Below are 21,907 nucleotides of genomic sequence, written 5' to 3' on the forward strand. Positions count from 1 at the left end.
GATTGTTGTTTATTTATTTATTTATTTTTCAATTGCAGTTGACTTTTTAACATTATTTTATATTAGTTTCAGGTGTATGGCATAGTGGTTAAACATTTATATAATTTATGAAATATTCCCCCTGATTTTTCTAATATCCCCCTGACACCATAGATAGCTACCACAATATTATTGACTATATTCCCTATGCTGTACTTTACATCCCTGTGACTGTCTTGTAACTATCAATTTGTACATCTTAATCCCTTCTCCTTTTTCACCCAGACCCCCTATTCTCCTCCAATCTGGCAACCCTGTTTGTTCTTTATACCTGTGAGTCTTTTTTATATTTTACTGATTTTTTTTTTTTTTTACAGAGAGGGAGAGAGAGAAAGAGGGACAGAGAGCTAGAAACATCAATGAGAGAGAAACATCGACCAGCTGTCTCCTGCACATACCCAAGTGGGGATGTGCCCGCAACCAATGTACATGCCCTTGACCGGAATCGAACCTGGGATCTTTCAGTCCTCAGACCGATGCTCTATCCACTGAGCCAAACCGGTTTCGGCTTTTTTTTTTTTTTTTTTTTTTTTTTTTAATTGAATAAATACTCACCAGAGGATATTTTCCCATTGGCTTTTAGAGAGAGTGGAAGCTTGCTTTCTTGGTTTCATTACTAAATGTTTTCTTCTTGTCTTCCTTTCGGAGGCAAGCAGAGCCCAGAGCTGGGCCGGGAGAAGAAGGAGAGTCTCAGGTATTTCCCATGGCTCCCATCACCTTTTGGACACAGCCTCCATCCTAACCGGACTTGTGGAACTTTCTCCACTCACACAAACATCCCCATGGAGCCACCCCCCACACACCCCTGTCCCCTCAGCTCTCTCTGAACTTCCTGCCTCTGACTTGGCTCATACCATCCTCCCTCCCAACACTTCCTACCCTCTTCTTCTTTGTCCCTCCTGGGCTGGCCACGGGGGTCCACCACGCTCCCTCCCTCCCTCCCTCCTGAGCTATCACAGCGCCTACAGGGACAGTTCTGCTTCTTAGAGGACTGTCTTATTCTGCTTTGCTTCCTTTCTTGAGGGAGAAAACACCATTTTAGGAACCCTTGAGTATCTCCAAATCCTTGCAACCTGCCTTGAACAGAGTGCTCAGCAAATGTTTGTTGGTTGGTTTTATAGTAGGTGCTCAATGAAATACATATACCACCTTACCAAGAATTTTACCATCCGCACCTCAACTCAGCAGATGCTCACAACAACTTGTAAGCGAAATCTTAGTTCATGTCCAGTTTTCAAATGGAGACAGGAAATTCGGAAGCGAGATGACTCGCTCAAGGTAAAACAGATCTCCAGTGTGGCACCTCTGGATGTGCTTTGGTGAAGACCTTGAGCCTGGGAACCTGACATTCAGACTGGGCTTTCCCATTTAAGAGACCTTGGGCCCTTCCTTATTCTCTTGGAGCCTCGATGTGCTCATCTGTGAATTGGGGATAATCACAGTCCCCATCTCACAGGGTGTGTGTGTTAATGGTGTCATGCATGTGTCTAGCAGACAGTGCAAGCTAATTACACATTAGTTACAGTATGATCATCATTACTTCAGTACATCAAACTGCTTTCCCGTAAAATAACTTGTTGACTGTAATTTTACAGTCTGCCACCCAGTGGACACTCAGCAAATATTTGAATATGTGGACTCAAGGGTCATTTAGTTTTTTATCCTAGATTTTATCCTAAATAATTTTTCCAACTGCAATCATCATCTAGCAGTGTTTCCCAAAGTGTGGTACACATACCCGCAGGGGTACGGGAAGAGTTTGGTGGGGGTACACGTTGCACCGGAGTTTGGTGGGGATATGCACTGCACCGTGCTTAGCTGCGCCTAATTCTACGTTCTCATGAGTATGAGGGGTACTCAGCACTATGAAAATTATAGAAGGGGTACACATATGTCAAAAGTTTGGGAAACATTCATCTAACGGATCAACAACATTATTCTGTCCTCATACCCCCTCCCCCTCCCCCTCAGACCCAGCAGAGCCAGCAGAGCCAGGAACCTATGGGAGATGGCAGCCACAGGAGGAACTGGCTGGGAGCCGGACAGCTTCGGCAGTTGTTACCACGCCCACGGATCAGCCGTTGAGAATCCCAGGCCAGTGGTGAGGTGGTTTGTCAGCCAGAAAAAGGAGAACGGCTGAGTAGGCCCACTTCCAGGCTGGCAGAGCCCCAGCTTCACAACTTACAAGAGGAGGCCACTGGCTCATTTCTCCCGGGAAATGAGTGAGAGACACAGGCGGGTGGCCAATGGAGAGTCTGATTAGAGGGAACGTCCTTAGTCATGTCCCCAATGGGAAGCAGTTTTGCTTTCCCTTCGTCACCGGGCACTGGACCAGCCACTCACTGGGAAAACAAGTGCTGGTGGCAGAGCCTTCTGTGGTTCCAGGCCGCCTTTGCAGAGACAGGTACTGGGATCCCCCCTGCTGGTGCTCAGGGCTCATGCTACACACACACACACACACACACACACACACACACACACACGCAGGGAGCCTGGGGTGTGTCTTAAAGGGACAGGGGCACCTGACTCGCAGGTCACTGGGCCAGGCTGTACCCACCTTGCCAATTCACACTTCCTCTCCCCGGCAGCTGGTTATTCTCAGCCACAATTACTTTCCTTCTCAACTTATGAGAACCGTTTTGGGAGAGTTGCTGGGCAGGAAGGCTGTAGGGAAGCAGGAGAGACAGGAAGGGAACAGGTGGCTGCCTTCTACCTCTGGGGCAGCGTGCAGGGCTGCCCTCCTCAAGCTTGCCCCTCTGCTGGTCTGCCCCTTGCCCAGGACCCTCCCCTGCTCCGCCCTCTGCCCTGGCAATCCTGATCTTTCTTAGTGAGCCAGCCCGTTGTGCAGCAATGAGATGAATGAATGGCCAAGAGAGCTCAAGAAATAACTTACAGAGACCTCCACGGGAGGACTTTACAGTATCAGACAGCTTCCGAAGCAGAACAGCCTACTGACAGCTGAGCCCCACCCAGCTGGCCCTGTTCCCAGCAGAGGGACCTGCCCCACCCCCTCCCGAGGAAGGTGCAGTGCATGCAGATGGCCGTGGTTTATATCACATGACCCGGTGTGCTGGCTACTGCTGATTAGACAGAGAAGGGCCCCTGTGCCAAGGGCAGATGTACAAGTTGATTCAGCCCAATGAGCTGGTCTGCTGCTAAACATTATCTGATAGGGGTGGCAATGATCAACAATTGTATTTTATCTCTCTGGAGTTTGAGCCTGAGACCTACAGAGACAGAGAGCAGAAACAGAGTGGACAGACAAGCAGGGAAGGCACAACAGGCAGGTAAGCTACAGTGGAGCAGGGCTCAGTGGCGAGGGGGTGGGAGGGTGGTGAGCCCTCATCAACCCTCTCGTTCCCACACTGAGTGCTGGTCTCAGGCACCCACCCAGCCCAGGCTTCTGTATTCCCCTACAGGCTCTGGGAAAGAGCCCTCTTTATGAGACACACTCTGTGGCTCTCTCTTATTCACCGCCCTGAGGAGTTAGTGCAGAATTCGTATGGCTTGGTTTCTAGAGGAGGGAGTCCAGGCTAGGAGACCATGGGTTGCTCCCCAGCTTAAGAAAAGCCTGCTCTCAGAGGGCGGGGTTTCAGGCCTAGGGTGAGGGTGAGGGTGGGAGTGTGGGGCTTGGGAAAGTAGTGACAGAGAGAGGTAGGGAAGGGGTGAGGAGACAGGAGACGCTGAGTTCAGTTGTTCAAACTTTCTGTCAAATGTTATATTTGCTGCTGTATCTACCTTGCTTACTTCACTCACCTCTCCTAGGTTTTACCCAGAGGGCAAGTAGTTTAGGAAAGGGAGCAGAATGAGTAGAAATCTCCCCTCAAAGGCAAACCTACATCACTGTTGTATGTTCCAAGGGCAGCTCCAGGATGGTTTTGCGCTCACGTCTAAAACCCCATCAAGCCCTTGCTGCCCACACCCACCCCGGTGCTTCCTGGGAAGAGAACTTCCTGGGAGCTCTCCTTGCCCCACGAGAAATGCCAGCAGGAAAGGTCTTACTGTGAGAGGTTTTGGACCTCAGGCCAAACTTTGTACTGGATGGACTAATCCCTCAAACGAGGTTTGGAGCTCACACCTTCTTTCCTCGCAGGCCCATGGATCCAGTCCGGGTTGCCGTGGTGGGGGCAGGGGTGATGGGGCTCTCCACCGCTCTGTGCATTTCCAAACTGGTCCCGGGATGCTCCATCACAGTCATTTCAGACAAGTTCAGTCCGGAGACAACGAGCGATGTGGCAGCTGGAATCCTCATTCCCCATGTTTACCCAGGTGAGAGGCATCTTCGTTGCTCTGTCCGACATGGTAGATGTCAGGTAGAATGATGATGCATGTGAGTGTCACGTGAGCTTTTAACATCTTATTGGCTCAGCTGTTAGCAAAAGCTCAGTTAAGCTGTACGATGAGAGCAACCTCCAAACGTTAGCAGTTTAAGAAGCAAGGGTTTATTTCTTGCTTGTGGTATATGTTTGTTGAGCATCAGCAAGGGATCTGCAGGGACCTAAGCTGATGGAGCAGCTGCTGTTTGAATGTCACCGGTATCTGTGCGTGGGGGTATTGGGGAGAGCTCTGGTGGGAAGGGGTCTCACCTCCACAATTAAAGGCTCTGCCAAGTGACTTTTATCACTTGTGATGACAGCTCATGGGCTGGCACCACTCACATGCTCTCACCCCTGAGAGGAGACCAGGAAGTGCATTCTGTAAGGCTCAGAGATGGACAGGCAGGGTACTTGGTGAACATCACTAAGGACTACCACAATGAGCAACTCTAAGTCTTTCCACGGATTCCAGTAATGACCCTCAAGTCAGAAACTGCCTGTGTGTCATGGGACCAAGATCCTCATTTCTAAGCCAGAATAGAGCAACCAGTCAGTGTGTGTTCAGGCTGAAAGATGCATTGAGTCTGAGTTTGTGTTTGTTTTTGCTTGTTAATCCTCACCTGAGGACATGTTTTGTTTGTTTGTTTGTTTGTTTGTTTTTTCCATTGATTTTTTATTTTTTAGAGAGAGTGGAAGGGAGGGGGAGAGACACCCAGAGAGAAACATCAATGTGAGAGAGACGCACAGAGAGAAATATTGATGTGAGAGAGACTCATCGATTGGTTGCTTCCCACATGTGCCCCGACGAGGCTCAGTGGTAAATATGTTCTGTGCTCATGAGTGTCAGCACCATATGGGGACCATATTGGCCTTTCAGGGTCATGTGAAAATTCAATGGATTAATTTACGTAAAGCACTTAGAACAGTGCCTGGGACACAGCGAGTGCTATATACTTCGTTGCTACTGTTATTACTGCTGCTCGGGCCACCGGTTCTTTTTAGCAGCACTAGAACGTGAACAAGGCCACCAGGCTTGCTCTATTCGCTGCTGAACTGGGTAGAGAGCAGTTCTTTTGGGATGATTTCATGTGGATCTCAGGTTTTGGGTGGGAACAGGGAATGGATTTCAAGACAGTCCATAGAGTGGCCTAGATTGTTGGGTATAAACTAATTTATTTTTCTTTGGAGTTTATTATTTATTTCTTCCCGATTTCTACCCCAATGGCATAGTCCTCAGTTTTGGACTACAGTGCTGAGTACACAATGGGCACATGTTTAAAGATAGCACAGGTCCACTCCTAACAAGTTTTGAAACCCTGCTTCTGAAACAATCTCATTGGCCTGGGGGTTTGTCCGGGGAGCAGGGTGACTCCAGGGGCATGCTCACCCTACTGTGAACCACAGGGACATCTCTCCAAACAAAGCTGACCAGCATCCTTTGTGCCTCAGTTCCCTCATCTCCTCTGTGCTGCTCCCACTGCAGCCCCTCCGAACCACTGCTCCCTGGCCTGGCCCTGACTCCCCCTACAAACCTTCCACAGGAACCAGAGGGCCAAATACTTTACCCACAGTTAGATTTATCTGTACCTGCATTGGACACTTATTTGGGGACTGCATCCTGACTTCTTTCCTCCCGGACAGGCCTGACTCCCTTCTAGAAGCTGTGTCCCAGCCTCATCTCCTGGGCTCTGGCAGGGCTGCCTGGGGGATAGGGAGCGCTGGTCCACAGGACTCTGACAGAGGGGCGGTGCCTGGTGCGGTCCTGCATGCCCTGCTGACCTTTGACTGCTGCTCTAAGCGGGCAGTGGCTCATGGGGTGGCGCGAGAGGTCACGACAGCCTGGTGGGGGCTGCAGGGAGCTCTTCCCGAGGCATCACCTTCACAGTGCAGGGCGTGTTTCCTTGTGGCTGGAGGGTGAGCTCTCCAGCTTCCCATTGGTGTGCGTTCCCGTCTCTGTCCTGGCTGACCTGGGCCTCCCAGGTCTCCCTTCGTCACCCACCGAGTTTTCCGTCCCCAGGAAAGGGGCCCTGGATTCTTTCTCCTCTTGTTGTAACTGCATGGCCAGCTGGATGCCTCACCGTGAACTGACTTCTGCTCAGGTTGGTTACAGACCGACCCTTCAAGACCTCTGCCCGAGACCACCTGCCAGCTGGCTCACCTACCAGGTTTCCCCCTCATTGGTTGGTTCCCCCTTTGCATATTATCATTATATAAACAGGTGCTGACAGCATGCGTCCACATTCAGAATTCTGGTTGCTGATAAATCCTCCACCGTGTGGTACTTGATCTAAATGTTCCTCTTCGCCTCTTTATTCCCCCCCCCCCCCATTGTCTAGAAGGAGCTTATCTGAAGCAGAGTCATTATAATTTTCCTTTCTGTTCCACTTGCTTCTCTCCCTGATTACAGACACACCCACCCACAAGCAGAAGCAGTGGTTTAGAGAGACCTTTGACCACCTGTGGGCAATTGCCAATTCTGCAGACGCCCGGGAGGCTGCCGTTCATCTGGTGTCTGGGTAAGAGAGGAGAGCTGAGGTTATTTCAGAATTTACAATGATCTAAACTAGGGGTGTCGAACTCAATCAGAGAAGGGGCCAAAATCTAAAATCCAGCCTAAATCGCGGGCCGAATGGTTTACTGAACAGTCATAAACTGTCATTGTGATGGAAACGCAGCGGAGTGCAGTGATGACAGCGTGGTGCGGGCCACATTGCAAGGCCTGGAGGGACGGATTTGGCCCGAGGGCCTAGTGTTTGACACATGTGATCTAAACAGACTTGAGAGTTCAATATATATTATTATCGAGTGTCTGCTGTGCGCAGAATGCTGACCTGGATGTGGGAGGATTTAGAAGAACATTTTATTTTATTTTTATTTTTCAAAATATATTTTATTGATTTTTTACAGAAAGGAAGAGAGAGGGACAGAGAGCTAAAAACATCGATGAGAGAGAATCGTCAATCAGCTGCCTTCTGAACACCCCCCACCAGGGATGTGCCCGCAACCAAGACATATGCCTCTGACGGAATCGAACCTGTGACCCTTCAGTCCACAGACCAACGCTCTATCCACTGAGCCAAACAGGTTTCGGCTAGAAGAACATTTTAGGCTTTACTCCAAAGAACTCGAGAAAGGCAAATTATGGTGTTAGACTTTTTAATAATGAACATCCATTACAGTTTCTCAACAAATACTGTTTTGAGTTTCCTTGGAGGTTATGCAGTGATTTTCAACTATGGCCGCAAAAGTATGTCAGGTAAGCAGTGAGGTGGGTTATGTGAAGATATGTGGCTGATGGAAAGCAAACAGGCATGACACTCAAATGGGAGCAGAGACCCAAAACATAGGGACACCTTATATATTTCGTGTCCTCGGAAAATGCTACATTCCAAAAATGTAAATTTTGTAGGTCACCAAAGTTACCTTGTGACTTGCCACTTAGGGAAAAAATATTTCTGAAATGGTTAGCCCACTCCTATTGATTCTTCATATCTGACTTCAGGAGATGCACAATTGAACAAAAGAGTTTAAAAATAAATCCTATGTAACATTGCTAACACAAATTTGCACTTAAAATGTTGAAATGTCTTTCTATATGGTTTTAAATAGAGGTCACTAATAATTATATCACTTTTAACTTAATGACATAACCTATATGTTATCTGTGTTATCCTGTGTTATAACACAGTCATGTCCTTTGAAAGAGCAGAGGGATGTTTGCCTTTTGCTAAATTTTTAAATCCACTGCCCCCTTTGTGCTATTTCTAAAGCAAAACAAACAACTCCCCCAAACAAACAAAAACAAACAAACAAACAAACACCCTGTCCTCTCTCCTCTTTTGAGATGTCTGCTGACTATTTTTTTTTTTTTTTTTTTTTGCTGGGGAACACCCCTGCATCGGGCAGATTTCTATCCTTTTCCTTTTCTTGCCCTTCCTCACCATCACTAATACCAAAATATATTGACATCACTAATTCCTCAAAGTCTTTGTCCAAAGGAGCAACTTTTGCTTCTCTACCTTCCAAAGATAGACGGTTCTATCACTGTCTTCAAAACCAGAGGATGAGCCATGTAGAAACATGGTTCTCATTAATAGATGACCACCCTTCATTTTTGTCAAAACCAATGTGGTCCAGTCTAAGTCACAAACTTTGGCTCTACATAATTTTTAAAAAACAGCTGTGTCCACAATTTAATTATCTTTTCAAGAGTAAGACTTTGCCATCGCTGAGGTTATTATAAAGAAGGCACTTTAAGCTATTCTGAAAGAGAGCTCTTTATTTTCCCTCACATGAATGATTTTTATTCTACTTGCTTCCAAAAAGGATTTGGACGACACAAGCTAAGACCAGGGCACAATGTCCTGTGCATCTTTGGCTTAAGTATGTCACTTTATTAATCTGTTCATTCCTTCAGAACAAGTTTTCAGCATTCATCGGTGTCAGGTACTATCCTAGGTATCAGGGATATAAAACTGGGCAACGTAATACTGACTGCTTGGCATATAGCAGATGCTCAATAAACATGTATGGAGTGAACTTTTAAGAAGGACAGACATGGTCCTGACCTCAGGCAGCTTATGGCATGTGGATAATGTCCTAAATTTAATGAGTAACAAATGAGACGCCAATTACGAAAGCAGTTATCTGGAGAATGAACTTGTTCTGGGATTTTATGAGAAGCCACTAGGAAAAAAGTGATGTGTTAGTGCAGACCATCCAGATGGGGGTAGGTTAGACTGGTGATGTGTAGAGGTGAAGGAGGCAGAGACAGGGTCAAGGACAGAGGAGGCAGCATTCTGGGGAGGGAGAAGAGCACATGCATAGACCTGCGTCTGGGGTGACTGTGGTGTGTTGGAGGGGTTGAAAAATTTCAACGTAATGGGAAGCCATTGAAGGATTTTACACAGAGAAGTAACTGATCATATTTACATTTCAAAACTATTCTGTCTGCAGTGTGGAAGACAGATTTGTGAAATGCAAGATGATGGTAGGATAGATTAGCTGTTGATGGTGGGGATAAAGAGTAGATGAATTAAGAAATGCTTAAGAGGAGATTTATTATTATTTAAAAAATATATTTTTAATAGTTGTGGTTTTTTTGTTTTTTTGTTTTTTGTTTTAGAAGATAGGATCCATCTTTTTTATTTTATTTTATTTATTTTTATTGATTTTTTACAGAGAGGAAGAGAGATGGATAGAGAGTTAGAAACATCAGTGAGAGAGAATCATTGATCAGCTGCCTCTTGCACCACCCCTACTGGGGATGTGCCTGCAACCAAGGTACATGCCCTTGACCGGAATTGAATCCAGGACCTTTCAGTCCGCAAGCCGATGCTCTCTCCACTGAGCCAAACCAGTCTCGGCTAAAAATATTTTTACTGATTTCAGAGAGGAAGGAAGAGGGGGAGAGAGATAGAAACATCCATGATGAGAGAGAATCATGGATCGGCTGTCTCCTACATGCCCCACAGTTGGGATTGAGCCCACAATCCAGGCACGTGCCCCTGATTGGAATCAAACCTAGGACCTGTCATTTCTCAGGCCGACACTCTATTCACTGAGCCAGACCAGCTATTATTATTTTAATTCCCACCTGAGAGAGGAAGGAAGAGAGAGAGAAGAAAAAGAAACATCAACTTGAGAGAGGAACATCCATCAGTTGCCACCTGTAGCCACCCTGACCAGAGATCTAACCCCTAACTTACCTGGGTATGTGCCCTAACTGGGAATTGAACCCAGTCTTTTGATGTACGGGATGACATCCAACCAACTGAGTCACCAGGCCAGGGCTTAAGATATTTGACGGGATCTGGTAGTTGATGGCATGCAGGGGTTGAGAGAGTAAAGGGTGATTTTTGGATTTCTGGCATAGCACTTGTGTGAATGGAATTCTGCTTTCTGAGTTGGATAAGATTGGGGAAAGGAGTAGGGGAAATGTGTGTGTGTGTGTGTGTGTGTGTGTGTGTGTGTGTGCGTGTTGTGTGGTCATTGTGTGAGATATGAGATAGACATTCAGTGGGGAGTAGGAAACATGGGGGGTGTGGATCTGGTCTGGGAACTCCTGAGAGAGAAAGGGCTGGAGATGCAGCCTGCTGAGTGTTTGGCCCACAGATGATGGTGAAGCTACGGAAGAGGGCAGTCTAGCCCAGAGAGAGCTTGCAGCACAAGCCCCGAAGCAAACTACTTAGTTATGAATTACATCATTAGCAACTAGGTACAGCACTCAAATTATTTTCCTGGCTATTTTAGAGCAGCCATGATTTACAACATTTATTCATATTGATGAAAACACTTGTAAATTCAACATATGCCTCACAGCTATTGGTAGGATTATTACAGGCTTCTTGTTGTCAATCAATATCACTTCAGCCTCATTCACCCCAACCATGACTTCATGGTAACAGGACTTCTCTGGACAAATCAGATTCTTTTATTGAGAGCTTGTCGAATGACCTACAACTTAGGTCATAATTTGCACCCCAGCCTCCTGGACTCTCACCATTGCTCATTCCAATTTAGATATTTTGTTCAAGAATGAGGCCAACCTTTAAACTTTTGATGGTTTGCTTATAATTTATGTCAAGCATTATGCAAAACAGGAAAACCTTTCCTCTAATACTCATTGTCATAAATAAGTAAGAAAATCTGGGCAAGAGCTTTTTGGGAGAAAAAAGAAAGAAAGAATTAAATCCAATCTTTAAAAGACAAACTACCTTTTAAATGTCTTATTCCCTTCACTCATGAACATTTTAAATTTATCTGCTGAGGTATCTGAACCGAAGAGAATGGAAGAATAGGTAGATCTTTTGCTCATGTGCAGAAAGTGTGATTTTTTTCATTGCTTTAGAGAATGTCATATGGGGCTCACAAGAAATGTGTTATTTCACAAAATTTCAGGAAATTTATTCTCCTAATATACTTCAGTTGGCAGGTATATCGGAGCATTTCTACTGAAGTGCCATTCTGGGCTGATGTGGTTCTGGGATTTCGAAAGATGACAGAGGCTGAGCTGAAGAAATTCCCCCAACATGTGTTTGGTCATGCTTTTACAACGCTGAAACTGGAAGGTTCTGCCTACCTCCCATGGCTGGAGAAAAGGTCAGTGTACATGGCTCTTTGCTGCTTCCTTAATCTGTCATAGCCATAAGTAACTTCTTAGTTACTCATTAAATATATACTGAAAATTCTCTGTGGTCCCTCAGAGCTCTTGCACAGTGTTTTGTTGATCACAGATGGCCGAGGCTTTGAAAACAATTTGAAGACAGTGCTTGAGTCACAGGAGCAAATCACACCATGCTTTTTAATGAATAACATGCCCATCTACTGTAACTTGTAGTGTGCATCTTGATACACAAGTTGGTTTGCCACCACCACCACCACCTCCACCACCACCACCACCACCACCACCACACACCAGTAAAACAAACTTATTGAAATAGTATCTTGGTCTCCTGGCCTGTGCAATGGAGTTTGGAAAACATGCTTCCAGTTATATAAAATTAGATGATTTACTCTCGTTCTTTGAATGGGAGAATCCTATGCTTATTATAAATTATTTTTGAGTATTTTTCTCATTGGTGATAAAGAAAATAGCTTCATTGTTTTCTTTTGTTATAAATAAGAACTCTAACACTGAGGGCTTATCTAAATTAGGTAATTCCTTCCTCACCAAGGTTAGCCTCAGATACCTTCAACTTGCATTCTGGCTTGGTTTTCAGGACTTCCTGTTCCCACTAGGGTTCCTCTCTCACGCAGCCTGGATTCTAGGCTTAATGAAAATGGACACTTGGATCTTAGGGTGATGATCAGAGGACTTGGGCTGGGGCTATTTAGTGAGCACAGCTTCTTGAACCCTCCCACTCTTCCCCCCATTTCCTCCTGGGTGGTTGGGGCAATGGTATCCTCCCTGCCCAGGGTGAGGACAGTTGCAGGAAGCTCCAAGAACAAAGTCACCAAGCTTCTTATACCCCTAGCCATGTCACTCAAAACCTCCAGAATAACTACTTCATATGAAGGTAAGGCAGCCATGTAGGTGCCTGATTACCTAGTTTAGCATCTGGCTTCCAGGTACAGTTTCCGCCTACATTTTTGTGCCGTCTTAACACATGGGCCATGGCTCTAGAGTAATGACTGAGTATCACACTGTGGACACATCACAACTGCACCAGGATGACTGATCCCTGGGCACACTCAGTGAGTTTTCTTGTGAGGCATGAGGGTTGGGAGGGACCCAGCACAGCAAGCCTGACAGGGCTTTCCAACACCCTGTGCTCTATGATAATTTAAGAAGTTCCCGGGTGGATGATGAGCTTTCATCAGTAGCTCAGCCAACAAGGTACCCTTGAAATGGAAAAGAAGGACATTTACATTTGTTGCATTCTTACATAATTGTCATTAAAAAAAAAAACACAATGAGAGCTCAGCACTCTTGTCTCTAGGTTATAGCTGAGAAGACAAGTGCAGTGGGTTTAGCTAATTTGCTCAAATTCCAAGGCTGGTAAATTCTCTTATGTCTCTGAGGATAATTTTGAGTTCTAATTGGAATGGTTGGAACACAGAACAGAATGTCTAAATATTAGCCCTCTCTTGCTAGCATCCCTGTGGTAGACATAAGAGGGAGTGTGCCAGCCCTGTCCCAGCCATCCAATTAGGGAGACGAATACAAAGGAACATGCAAGACAAAAATGTCCAAGGCTAAATAAAAGACACAAACAAGAAATATGTGGGGATTTCACATACCCAGATTAATTTGGTATTTATTTGGCATCTAGAATGATATAGAAACTCTACTGCACATATAATAGAAAGGACAGCCTGGCTAATATGCCTCAATGGTTGAGCGTCATGGCTCCATTCTGGTCAGGGCACATGCCCAGGTTGTGGCTTTGATCCCCAGTAGTGAGTGTGCAGGAGGAAGCCATCAATGATTCTCTAGCATCGTTGATGTTTCTCTCTCTCTCTCTTTCTCCCTTCTTCTTAGAAATCAATAATAATAATGATAATAATAATAATAATAATAATAATAAATACAAAAAGGACAAAGGACAGAATTTGTATCTGTGAGTACTTGAAACAGAGTTTATCCATGTATTATTATTTATTAAGTATTGTGTTACTTTCCATATGAACAATTGTAAGCCTACTTTTGCCCCCGCCCTGTATATAATTTACTTGGCTTTGAATTTTTGAAATAGGTTTTTATTTGGGTTCCACTCTTGGAATCCCCAGTTATGAAGCAATTGGTGGCTAGAATTCGGCTGGCTTGGGCCGTGGAAGCTCTTGAGGAGTTTGTGTCCATGTTCCTGTCCATCACTGCCTGTGGAGGGTTGAGCAGGAAGTTGCCAAGGCTCACCTCCCGCTCTCTCGATCTCCCCAGGGTAAAAGAGAGCGGGGCCGTGACACTCACCCGGCGAATAGAAGACCTGTGGGAGCTTCAGCCGTCCTTCGACATCGTGGTCAACTGTACAGGCCTTGGAAGCAGACAGCTTGTGGGAGACTTGGAGATCTACCCCGTGAAGGGCCAGCTGCTTAAAGTGCAGGCTCCCTGGGTGAAGCACTTTATCCGGGATGGGAGTGGGCTGACGTACATTTTCCCCGGTGTATCCAACGTAATCCTGGGTGGAAGCAGGCAAAGTGGAGACTGGAACTTGACCCCAGATGCAGAAATTAGCAGAGACATTCTTTCCCGATGCTGTGCTCTGGAGCCCTCCCTCCACGGAGCCTGGGACATCAAGGAGACGGTGGGCTTGAGGCCCTACAGAGCAGGGGTTCGGCTGCAGAAGGAGCTCCTGGCCCGGGATGGCCGGAGGCTGCCTGTGGTCCACCACTATGGCCACGGGAGCGGGGGCTTCTCCATGCACTGGGGGACAGCTCTGGAGGCCGCCAGGCTGCTGAACGAGTGTGTTCAAGCCCTCAGGACCCCCGCTCCCAAGCCAAAGATATAAGTGCCAAGAAATGACAGCAAATGGCCCAGGAGACTATTGATCAAAATACAATTTCTGTTAATTAAAAACGATACAATGTGTATGAGTAGGTTTAGGACTATGCTAATCTAATCTAATGCTATTCTGGTACTAGATTTACATCTATTACTAATCACATGGAACATAGAGCTCTATTTCTACTAAAAATAAAGATTTTGATTAAAAAAAAAAAGATGACTTTTAGACCTAGTGTCCAAGAATCTATGCTAATTTGCATGGGGATTTCTGTAGGGATTTCAACATATTTGGCTCATAAATCTACAGGAGGAGATAAGGCATGGAAATCACTGAGCTCACTGGCTGCCCATGATGCTCACTGGTTGTAGTCGAATGAGATTAAAGTCCTTGTAAATAAAATCATACGATCATGTGATATAAGTTTATTACAGTTAATGAATGACTCCTGCTAGAAGAATTCCTGGTAGAAGACACGGTGGCATCAATTACATAGCTGTCTGGGCTCAGTTCCCTAAGGTCCATACTTTGCATCACCACAGGCAATTGAGAGCCGGCTTGTTGTATGGTGGACTGTGCCCAAGCATTTCTGAAGACTGAATAGCATGTGCAGCCAAAGAGCTAAGTTGCTAATTAAGATGGAACAATCGTTCTGAATGAAATATACCCAGTGCTTTTCACAGGATTTTTTAAAAAATGTACTGGGGAGGAGGGGGATGTGCCTCATGATAAAATGAATTTGGGAATTAAATATATCTAACTGGTTTCTTGATGTGAGCCTGCTCAGAGCCTTTAATCTGTTCATGTGTTTTATGAGTTCTCAGGAGGGTTTGGTTTGAGTGAATGGCAAAGGAGATGCTCTTCGTTGAGATAAGGAAGCTTGAGAGAAACAGAGGTGATTTTAATTTCAGGGGAAGATGGCGACTGTGTAGAGATGAATTCTATTTTCACTCTGAGGGAGATGTGGGGTTGGCAATGAGAATGTGGGAAAGAGAAAGCCCCCAGTACGGTTTTATTTTTGCCGTTCTGTTCACTGAGCTTTTGCATCTGACTTTTTATTATTATTTTTTTAATTTAACAAATCTTTATTGTTCAGATTATTACAATTGTTCCTCTTTTTCCCCTCCATAGCTCCCCTCCACTAGGTTCCTACCCCACCCTCTTCCCTTACACCCCACACTGTCCTCATCCATAGGCATCTGACTTTGTTTGAAGAAAAAATTATTCTGGGAGAAAGAAAGAAGGTGTCTGGGAGAGGGGTTGGCGCAGGGGCTGGGATGGTGGAGAAAACATTCGAGTATGGGTTCTTTTCCATAGATTTCCACCAGGGGGTGGTATTGTATTAAATTCAGATACATTGGTAAATCTGAAATTTAGAAATAACTGGAAATAAAAAATGGATACCTGGTAAATTGAGCAAATATATGATTATTTTGAGGGTATATGCCCCCCACGGCCTGTTGTTATGAATTCTGTGTCAGGTACAAACTTAGATGAAACACATACAGACACACTAACACACACACTCATTACCTGAAATCTGTGAGAAATAATGTTATGACAAAATGGCATTTTAAAGAAGGGGAAACAAAGTTTAAAGGTAAGAAATAAAAATAAAAATGAAGCCCAGGGGCCTTCCGGTAGAAGGGCGCATGGGAGAGGAAGGCCACCACTCGGGACTTTTCCTCCTTGCTGCCCCAGAAATGTCTTCCCTTTCAGAATATGCCTTGCGCATGACTCGTCTGAGTGCCCGGCTATTTGGTGAAGTTGCCAGGCCTACTGATTCCAAGTCCATGAAAGTGGTGAAGCTGTTTAGTGAGCAGCCTTTGGCCAAGAGGAAGGAGACATATGACTGGTATGCAAATCACAACACTTATTTTGCGCTCATGGGGATACTGCGTTTCTATGGCCTCTACAGAGACGAGCATCAGGACTTCATGGATGAGCAGAGACGTCTGAAGAAACTTCGTGGAAAGGGGAAACCAAGGAAAGGAGAGGGAAAAAGAGCAGGAAAAAGAAATAGTGTTTTTCAGTGCAGAGAGAAACGTCCTCCTCTGCAACTGAGAGCAGAAGCAAGAGTATTTATTCTCTTTCCCTATGTTGGATGACTGTAGCTTCCTAAGCTAAGAGGAACACAAATGCTCCATGTTGAAGTCTGATCCAGTTAAAGTGTGACTGGTTTCTTGAACACATTCTAATTCTGCAAAGTTATTTTGGCCTTGGTTTTGTAATCTGAGGTTTACCTCATTCCTTAAAGAAATGAATGCAATCCAGCCAGTGTGGCTCAGTGGTTGAGCATTGACCCAGGAGCCGAGAAGTCATTGATTGGATTCCTGGGGGTAGGCTCAATCCCCAGTGGAGGGCATGCAGGAGGCAGCAGATTAATAATGTTGTTCTCTCATGTTTCTCTCCCTCTCCTTTCCTTTCTCTAAAAACCAATAAAAACATTTTTAAATATATATATATATATATATATATATATATATATATATATATATATATATATATATATATATAAATGAAGCCCAGCACAGGTCATCTTTCTGTCACTTGCATGGTGGTTTGAAGTGTTTTGAATTTGTTGCTTATACCCCAGTTTCAATAAATGTGGCATCTTCATGTAGTGCAGGCAGGCTCACACTCTCTGACACTGTCTACTCACTACTCTCAGAGTTTAGTTTCCCTCTGGATTTTGTATTTCTAACGCCCAGCATTACCAGACTGAAAGATCAGAGGCTTCCTGAGGAAGTGACCATGGCTGCAGCCCTGTGTTCGTGGCTAAGGATGTGCCCCCAGTAGTGCTCAAAGGTTTCGATCACTATCTGCCAACCGGGCTGCACATTAGAACCATTTAGGAAGTTTTGGAAAAATACTGATGCCCAGCCCTACTCTATTATATTAGAATCTTTGGAGGTGGGTGGGCTGTAATGTCGGTTTTTGCTCAATACCACTATCCTTCCCTTCCTGCCTTGCCTTTTCGGGGCATGGTCCTGGGGATGTGCTCACAAAAGCAGGGACGTCATAGGTACTTCTGGGCAAGGTGGCCAATAGGGCTTAGCTGTCTCCCTAAGTGGGTCTCTAGAAATGCCAGAATCTCCTCACTGCCTGTAGACAGCTATCTGTCTTTGTCTGAAAGATGAGAGGCAATTTTCAAATGGGCCATGGCCAGACCATATGTAAAAATAGAACACTGACCCACAACTTGCAGCAGCCTGTCCAGTAAACCAGACCCTTATTTATAATAGTCGGCCCCAGGAGTCAGCCTGATATAGGTCACATTTGGAGGAAGCCAGGTTGCTATAATAAAAGCCCAGCAACTGAACAGTGGAATGACCAGAATGACCCAGTTGACCAGTTGCTATGTCGCACACTGACCACCAGGAGGGCAGACGCTCAATGCAGGCGCTGCCCCCTGGTGGTCAGTGCGCTCCTCGGCTGACCCCAGATTAGTGGCGCTCCCTCACCCACACCTCCTATGTACAGTAATTGTAGTGCGCAATCCCCATGCACAATCCCCATGCACCGGGCCTCTAGTCTTTAGTAATAATCCAGAAAGCTACTCAATCATTTCTGAAACAATTGGCCCCAAATAGCCAGGAACTTGATTAATAACTGACAGGTTCCCTAATTTTTGTCCCATTTCTAACGTAGGACCAACCAGAGAAAGCTCAATATGCTCTTCTAACCAGTCACAGTGGACGCCTTGCTTCTCGTTAGTTGTCTACAGCTTCCCAGGTGGCAGCCTCCATTCAGGGCCCACCTGCAGGTCCTTTTTTCACTATTAAGCTTCCAACCCCTCTGCCTGCCTTGATGTGATGGCTGCTGACTCCTTTGCTAAAGCAAGTTCTGAATATAGCCATTGCTTTTCTCAGTTGGCTGGCCTTTTCTTTTCTCTTTTTTTATTCCACAAAGATTTCCTGAAGTCTCTGGTGATCTGTGCTAAGGCCTGAGAATGGACTACTTTGCTGGGTTTTTTTTCTTTCCCGTTTTCTATTACAGACCATTAAAAAATTGTTTATTTGTTTTTTCTGAACATGGAAAACAACTGATTTCTTTCTTAAGTCCCTGTGTTGACAGTGTCTAGCATTGTGCCTGAGCTCAGACCCGCGCTCCTGCGACCGGCAGCTGTGAGGGCACAGGTGTTGCAGGCACGGAGCTTCTTCAGCAGTCAGAGGTTATGGACACACTTTTAGGATTTATTCACTTAGGAAGAAAAGAAGCTGCACAGAAAGGCCATAGCCCAGTAGAACACGATAGAAGGAAGGCTGTTTTTAAAAATGATATATGATATGGTCTTCCTTTTATGGAACAGGCTCATTCAAACCAGTTGCTATTGAAACCAATTTTTTCTCAACCCATTAAGAGCTTTTATAGAAAAGGAGGGAAAAAATGATGATGGGACCTGTGTCCACTGGGAGTTTTAGTTCTGGGAAACCTGGTCCAGGACTCTCAAGAATGTCAGGTATTTGCCTGGAATTGAACCCAGGATCCTTCAGTCCACAAGCCAACGCTCTATCCACTGAGCCAAGCCAGCTAGGGTATGATTGTCAGGTATTTGAAATGAATGTAACATCCCCCCCTTTCCCCTCTTTCTTGATTTAGCAATTTTTTCTTGATTCCTCTCATCTTTCTTCTTGAAGCTGTGAATGATGGTGACACATAGGAAACCTGTTTCCTCTGGGTGTCATTCACTTAGGAAAAGCCAATTGAGACGTTCAAGCAGTCCCTTTCTTCTTGAAAAATCTCAGCAGTTTGCCACGAGGCCTGGGGGCTTTATTACCCCAAGTGGCTTTGCCACCTATAAATCATAGCCCTAAGCAGCTAAGGGAAATGAGCTAACCAGATCCCAGAAAATATGTAACCAGTGTTTCTTCAATTATTAGCCGAACAACAGACTCCCATCTGCTCAGGGCACCTGCTGACCTGGCCTGCAGCCACCATTACCCACAATTCTGCCGCCCAGAGCCCGTTTCTCTTGCATTGTAGTTTTGCCCTGGTGCATGTTCTGTGATATCAGCCCATGTCAACATGTTTCGTGCATTCTAGTATTTCTTTTCCATACAGACCCAAGCTGTCAACCCAGTAAGAGCTTTTATAGAAAAGGCGGGGGAGTGGGGGTGGGGGGAACTCAGGGATTGTGGCGAAACACCAAACAGTGTGCCTACTCTGTTCAGGCCCCTTTTCCTAAATCTGCTCAGACCTGGAAATTCACTACCTGGTATGTTCTGTGTCCTGCCTCTCTGGTCACAGCCTATTGGATCATAGGAAACTATCGCTTTCAAACCCCAGATCGTTGGCATGTATTTCTCTCTGGACGTAGGCAGCCCAGGACTGTCGCCAGGACTTGATCAGTGACCCCAGCTGTGCACATCCAGCTCTCCCAAGGATGTGGCTCTTGTGCTCAGGGCTCCAGGATGGCAGTGGGAGCTCCAGCCAGCACACCCCCACGCCCACCCCCTAGGAAACCTCCCAGAAGACTCGTGGAGCACATTTGCTTCTGTCTCACTGCACGGGATTCAGCCTCAGGCCCACACAGAGATTCTAGGGAAGCTGGGAATGGAGTCCATTGGCTTTTGACAATGGAAAGTCAAGGTTTGAGAAGGCTCAGCTAAAAGTATCAACTTATAAATAGAGTTGAGTCAGTCAGATCCTTAGGGATTTGTACTAAAGGATCGTGTTTCCTAGTATTGGTAGGCTGTGGAGACCAGGAAATGGAGGCTGACCATCCACATTGTTCGGGTTTACACAGAGGAAGTCAGGTAAGAAAGAGGCAGAGAAAAGCAGAGAGTTCCAGTCCCACCTCTTCCTCCGATACTAATTTATTAGGTCTGGAATCAATATTACTTATTTATTTTTATGGAATTTATTGGGGTGATATTGCTTAATAAATCATGTAGGTTTCAGGTATACAATTCTACAATGCATATACATGGAATATATATGTTTAAAAAGCTCCCCAGATGATTCTGATGTAAAAAAAAATCAGAATCAGGGTGTCTCCATCCTGGATCCTCATTAAAATGACATGGCAAGGGGGTGGGGAGCTTTTTAAAAATATTACTGCTATCCCTGCTCAAGAGATGCCAATTCTCTTGGTCTCAGGATGGGTCCAGGGGTCAGGTTTTTGTTTTGTTTTGCTCTCCATGTGATTCCCATGCACAGCCAGGGTTAAAGACTTGTCTGGTCCAGACAGTCAAATGGGATTTTTTTGTTCAAGGAAGTTAACCCACATTTGAGTGGGTGCAAAAGAAAAGCAAACCATGGGAGACCAGACATATGGAAAGTGCCCTGGGTGGGCTGGGTGGACAGCAGGATGCGGGGACCAGTGAGGGAAGGGCTGAGCTGAGACAAGGCATCAAGCTCACCAGAAGACCTTCTGGCCAATGTAGTTTCCAGACACAGGACGGATGTTCTTGTCTTTTATCTCGTTCCTCTCCTACTAGGAGCCAGATCCCAGGCACAACATACCTGGGAGCTGCCGAGACCTTACAGGCAGGGAAAAGACCAGACGGCAGCCTCACACTCCTGTGTGGTCCCAGTAGGCTAATGCCAGTGGAATGCACAGTCCTGGATTGGGGGTGGGTGGGGTTAAGGGACATACCGGCTTCGATTCTAAGAAAATTTTCTTCATGCTTACTCCTTCTTGCTGGTTAGATAGCTGCCTGAGAATGCAGGTCACGAGCGTCTTATACGCGAACTGAGATGTTAGCAGTAGGTAGATAGGTTTTTGTAGTTTTTAAGGAAAATCAACCAGCAAGCCAAAAAGAGAGCTTGTTGCATGAGGCTTGTTGAACTGGGCCTGCAGTTTGCAGACTCCTGGTCTAGTGAATGGTTTAAATGTTTTCCCATCACAGGGATTCCCTTATTGTTAAGGTGCCTTAGACCAGGGTTTTTGGTGGAAAGGAGAGAATTTATTTAAATGTGCTCGAGGAGATACTTACCTGGCAGGGGAGATCCCACGATCACGAAGGTGGTGTTCCCAGGGCGAGGCTTATCCATTGCATTCCGGATGTGCTGAGCCCTGTGGTTTCCCCAAATGTGGGGGCTGCGTTCACGCTCTCCCCTGAGAAAATAAAGATAAAAATAAAGGTGCTCAAGGAGAAAGGAAAATTATGGTAAAATATGCCGCAGTGGAACCCAGGGACAGGAAATGAATGCAGGCATTTCTCTTACAGCATGAGTTTTTGCCATGTAAATTGGGCAAAATTCAATTCTATTAACTGAGGGACATAATCCGAATTACTAAGGACACCATTGGTTTCAACAACATCTTGACCAGAAACTAATAATATAATCAGGAACGAGCTCTGCTGTGAGAAAAAACTGTTGCCTGAGCAACACGAGTGCTAGGCTTCGCTTGGGTGGGCAGTGTTGACTTTGTTTATCCTAACAATGGGTAATAATAATAATGGTAGAGGAGATAAATGTCCCCTGTTAGTGACAGAAAAAGGAAGGACGAGATTTAAAGTGAAAGTCACTAAGTGCTGAATTTGTTCCATGATATTTAGATTTTATTCTTATAGCTTAAAAAAGTATCCTGATTACTGAAATTACTACAAAAAAACAACATTTTTTTTTTTTTTTTGGGTCGGGGGGAATGATCTGAAACTC

General features: G+C 45.4%; 2 protein-coding genes, 1 long non-coding RNA gene and 1 pseudogene across 7 annotated transcripts; 3 read left to right on the top strand and 1 right to left on the bottom strand.

Annotated features, from left to right (window-relative positions):
- Window positions 1-632: 632 nt before the first annotated feature.
- Window positions 633-2,196, bottom strand: LOC118705636. The gene is made up of 3 exons (XR_004983748.1): window positions 2,102-2,196; window positions 1,215-1,458; window positions 633-704 (listed from the first exon to the last, which is right to left on the bottom strand). It is a non-coding gene; the product is annotated as an uncharacterized LOC118705636 (long non-coding RNA).
- Window positions 2,136-14,984, top strand: DDO (D-aspartate oxidase). Of its 5 annotated transcripts, XM_045572832.1 has the most exons (6): window positions 2,386-2,443; window positions 3,253-3,326; window positions 4,133-4,308; window positions 6,763-6,871; window positions 11,283-11,456; window positions 13,735-14,984. In XM_045572832.1, exons 3-6 carry the CDS (start codon window positions 4,137-4,139, stop codon window positions 14,300-14,302), a joined length of 1,023 nt encoding a protein of 340 aa, XP_045428788.1. In that variant the 5' UTR covers window positions 2,386-2,443; window positions 3,253-3,326; window positions 4,133-4,136; the 3' UTR covers window positions 14,303-14,984. The 5 variants fall into 5 exon arrangements, with proteins under 5 accessions (XP_036270478.1, XP_036270480.1, XP_036270481.1 ...); XM_036414585.2 differs by lacking the exon at window positions 3,253-3,326 and having other exon boundaries at window positions 2,136-2,443; XM_036414587.2 differs by lacking the exons at window positions 3,253-3,326; window positions 11,283-11,456 and having other exon boundaries at window positions 2,136-2,443.
- Window positions 14,985-15,925: 941 nt separating this feature from the next.
- LOC118705632 (28S ribosomal protein S33, mitochondrial-like) lies at window positions 15,926-16,742 on the top strand. The gene has a single exon (XM_036414607.2). It carries the CDS (start codon window positions 15,949-15,951, stop codon window positions 16,402-16,404), a length of 456 nt encoding a protein of 151 aa, XP_036270500.1. The 5' UTR covers window positions 15,926-15,948; the 3' UTR covers window positions 16,405-16,742.
- Window positions 16,743-21,229: 4,487 nt separating this feature from the next.
- Window positions 21,230-21,362, top strand: LOC118706264 (annotated as a pseudogene).
- The last annotated feature ends 545 nt before the right edge of the window (window positions 21,363-21,907 follow it).

This window comes from Pipistrellus kuhlii, unplaced genomic scaffold (assembly GCF_014108245.1).
Source record: "Pipistrellus kuhlii isolate mPipKuh1 unplaced genomic scaffold, mPipKuh1.p scaffold_m20_p_5, whole genome shotgun sequence".
NCBI classification, from domain to species: domain Eukaryota; kingdom Metazoa; phylum Chordata; class Mammalia; order Chiroptera; family Vespertilionidae; genus Pipistrellus; species Pipistrellus kuhlii.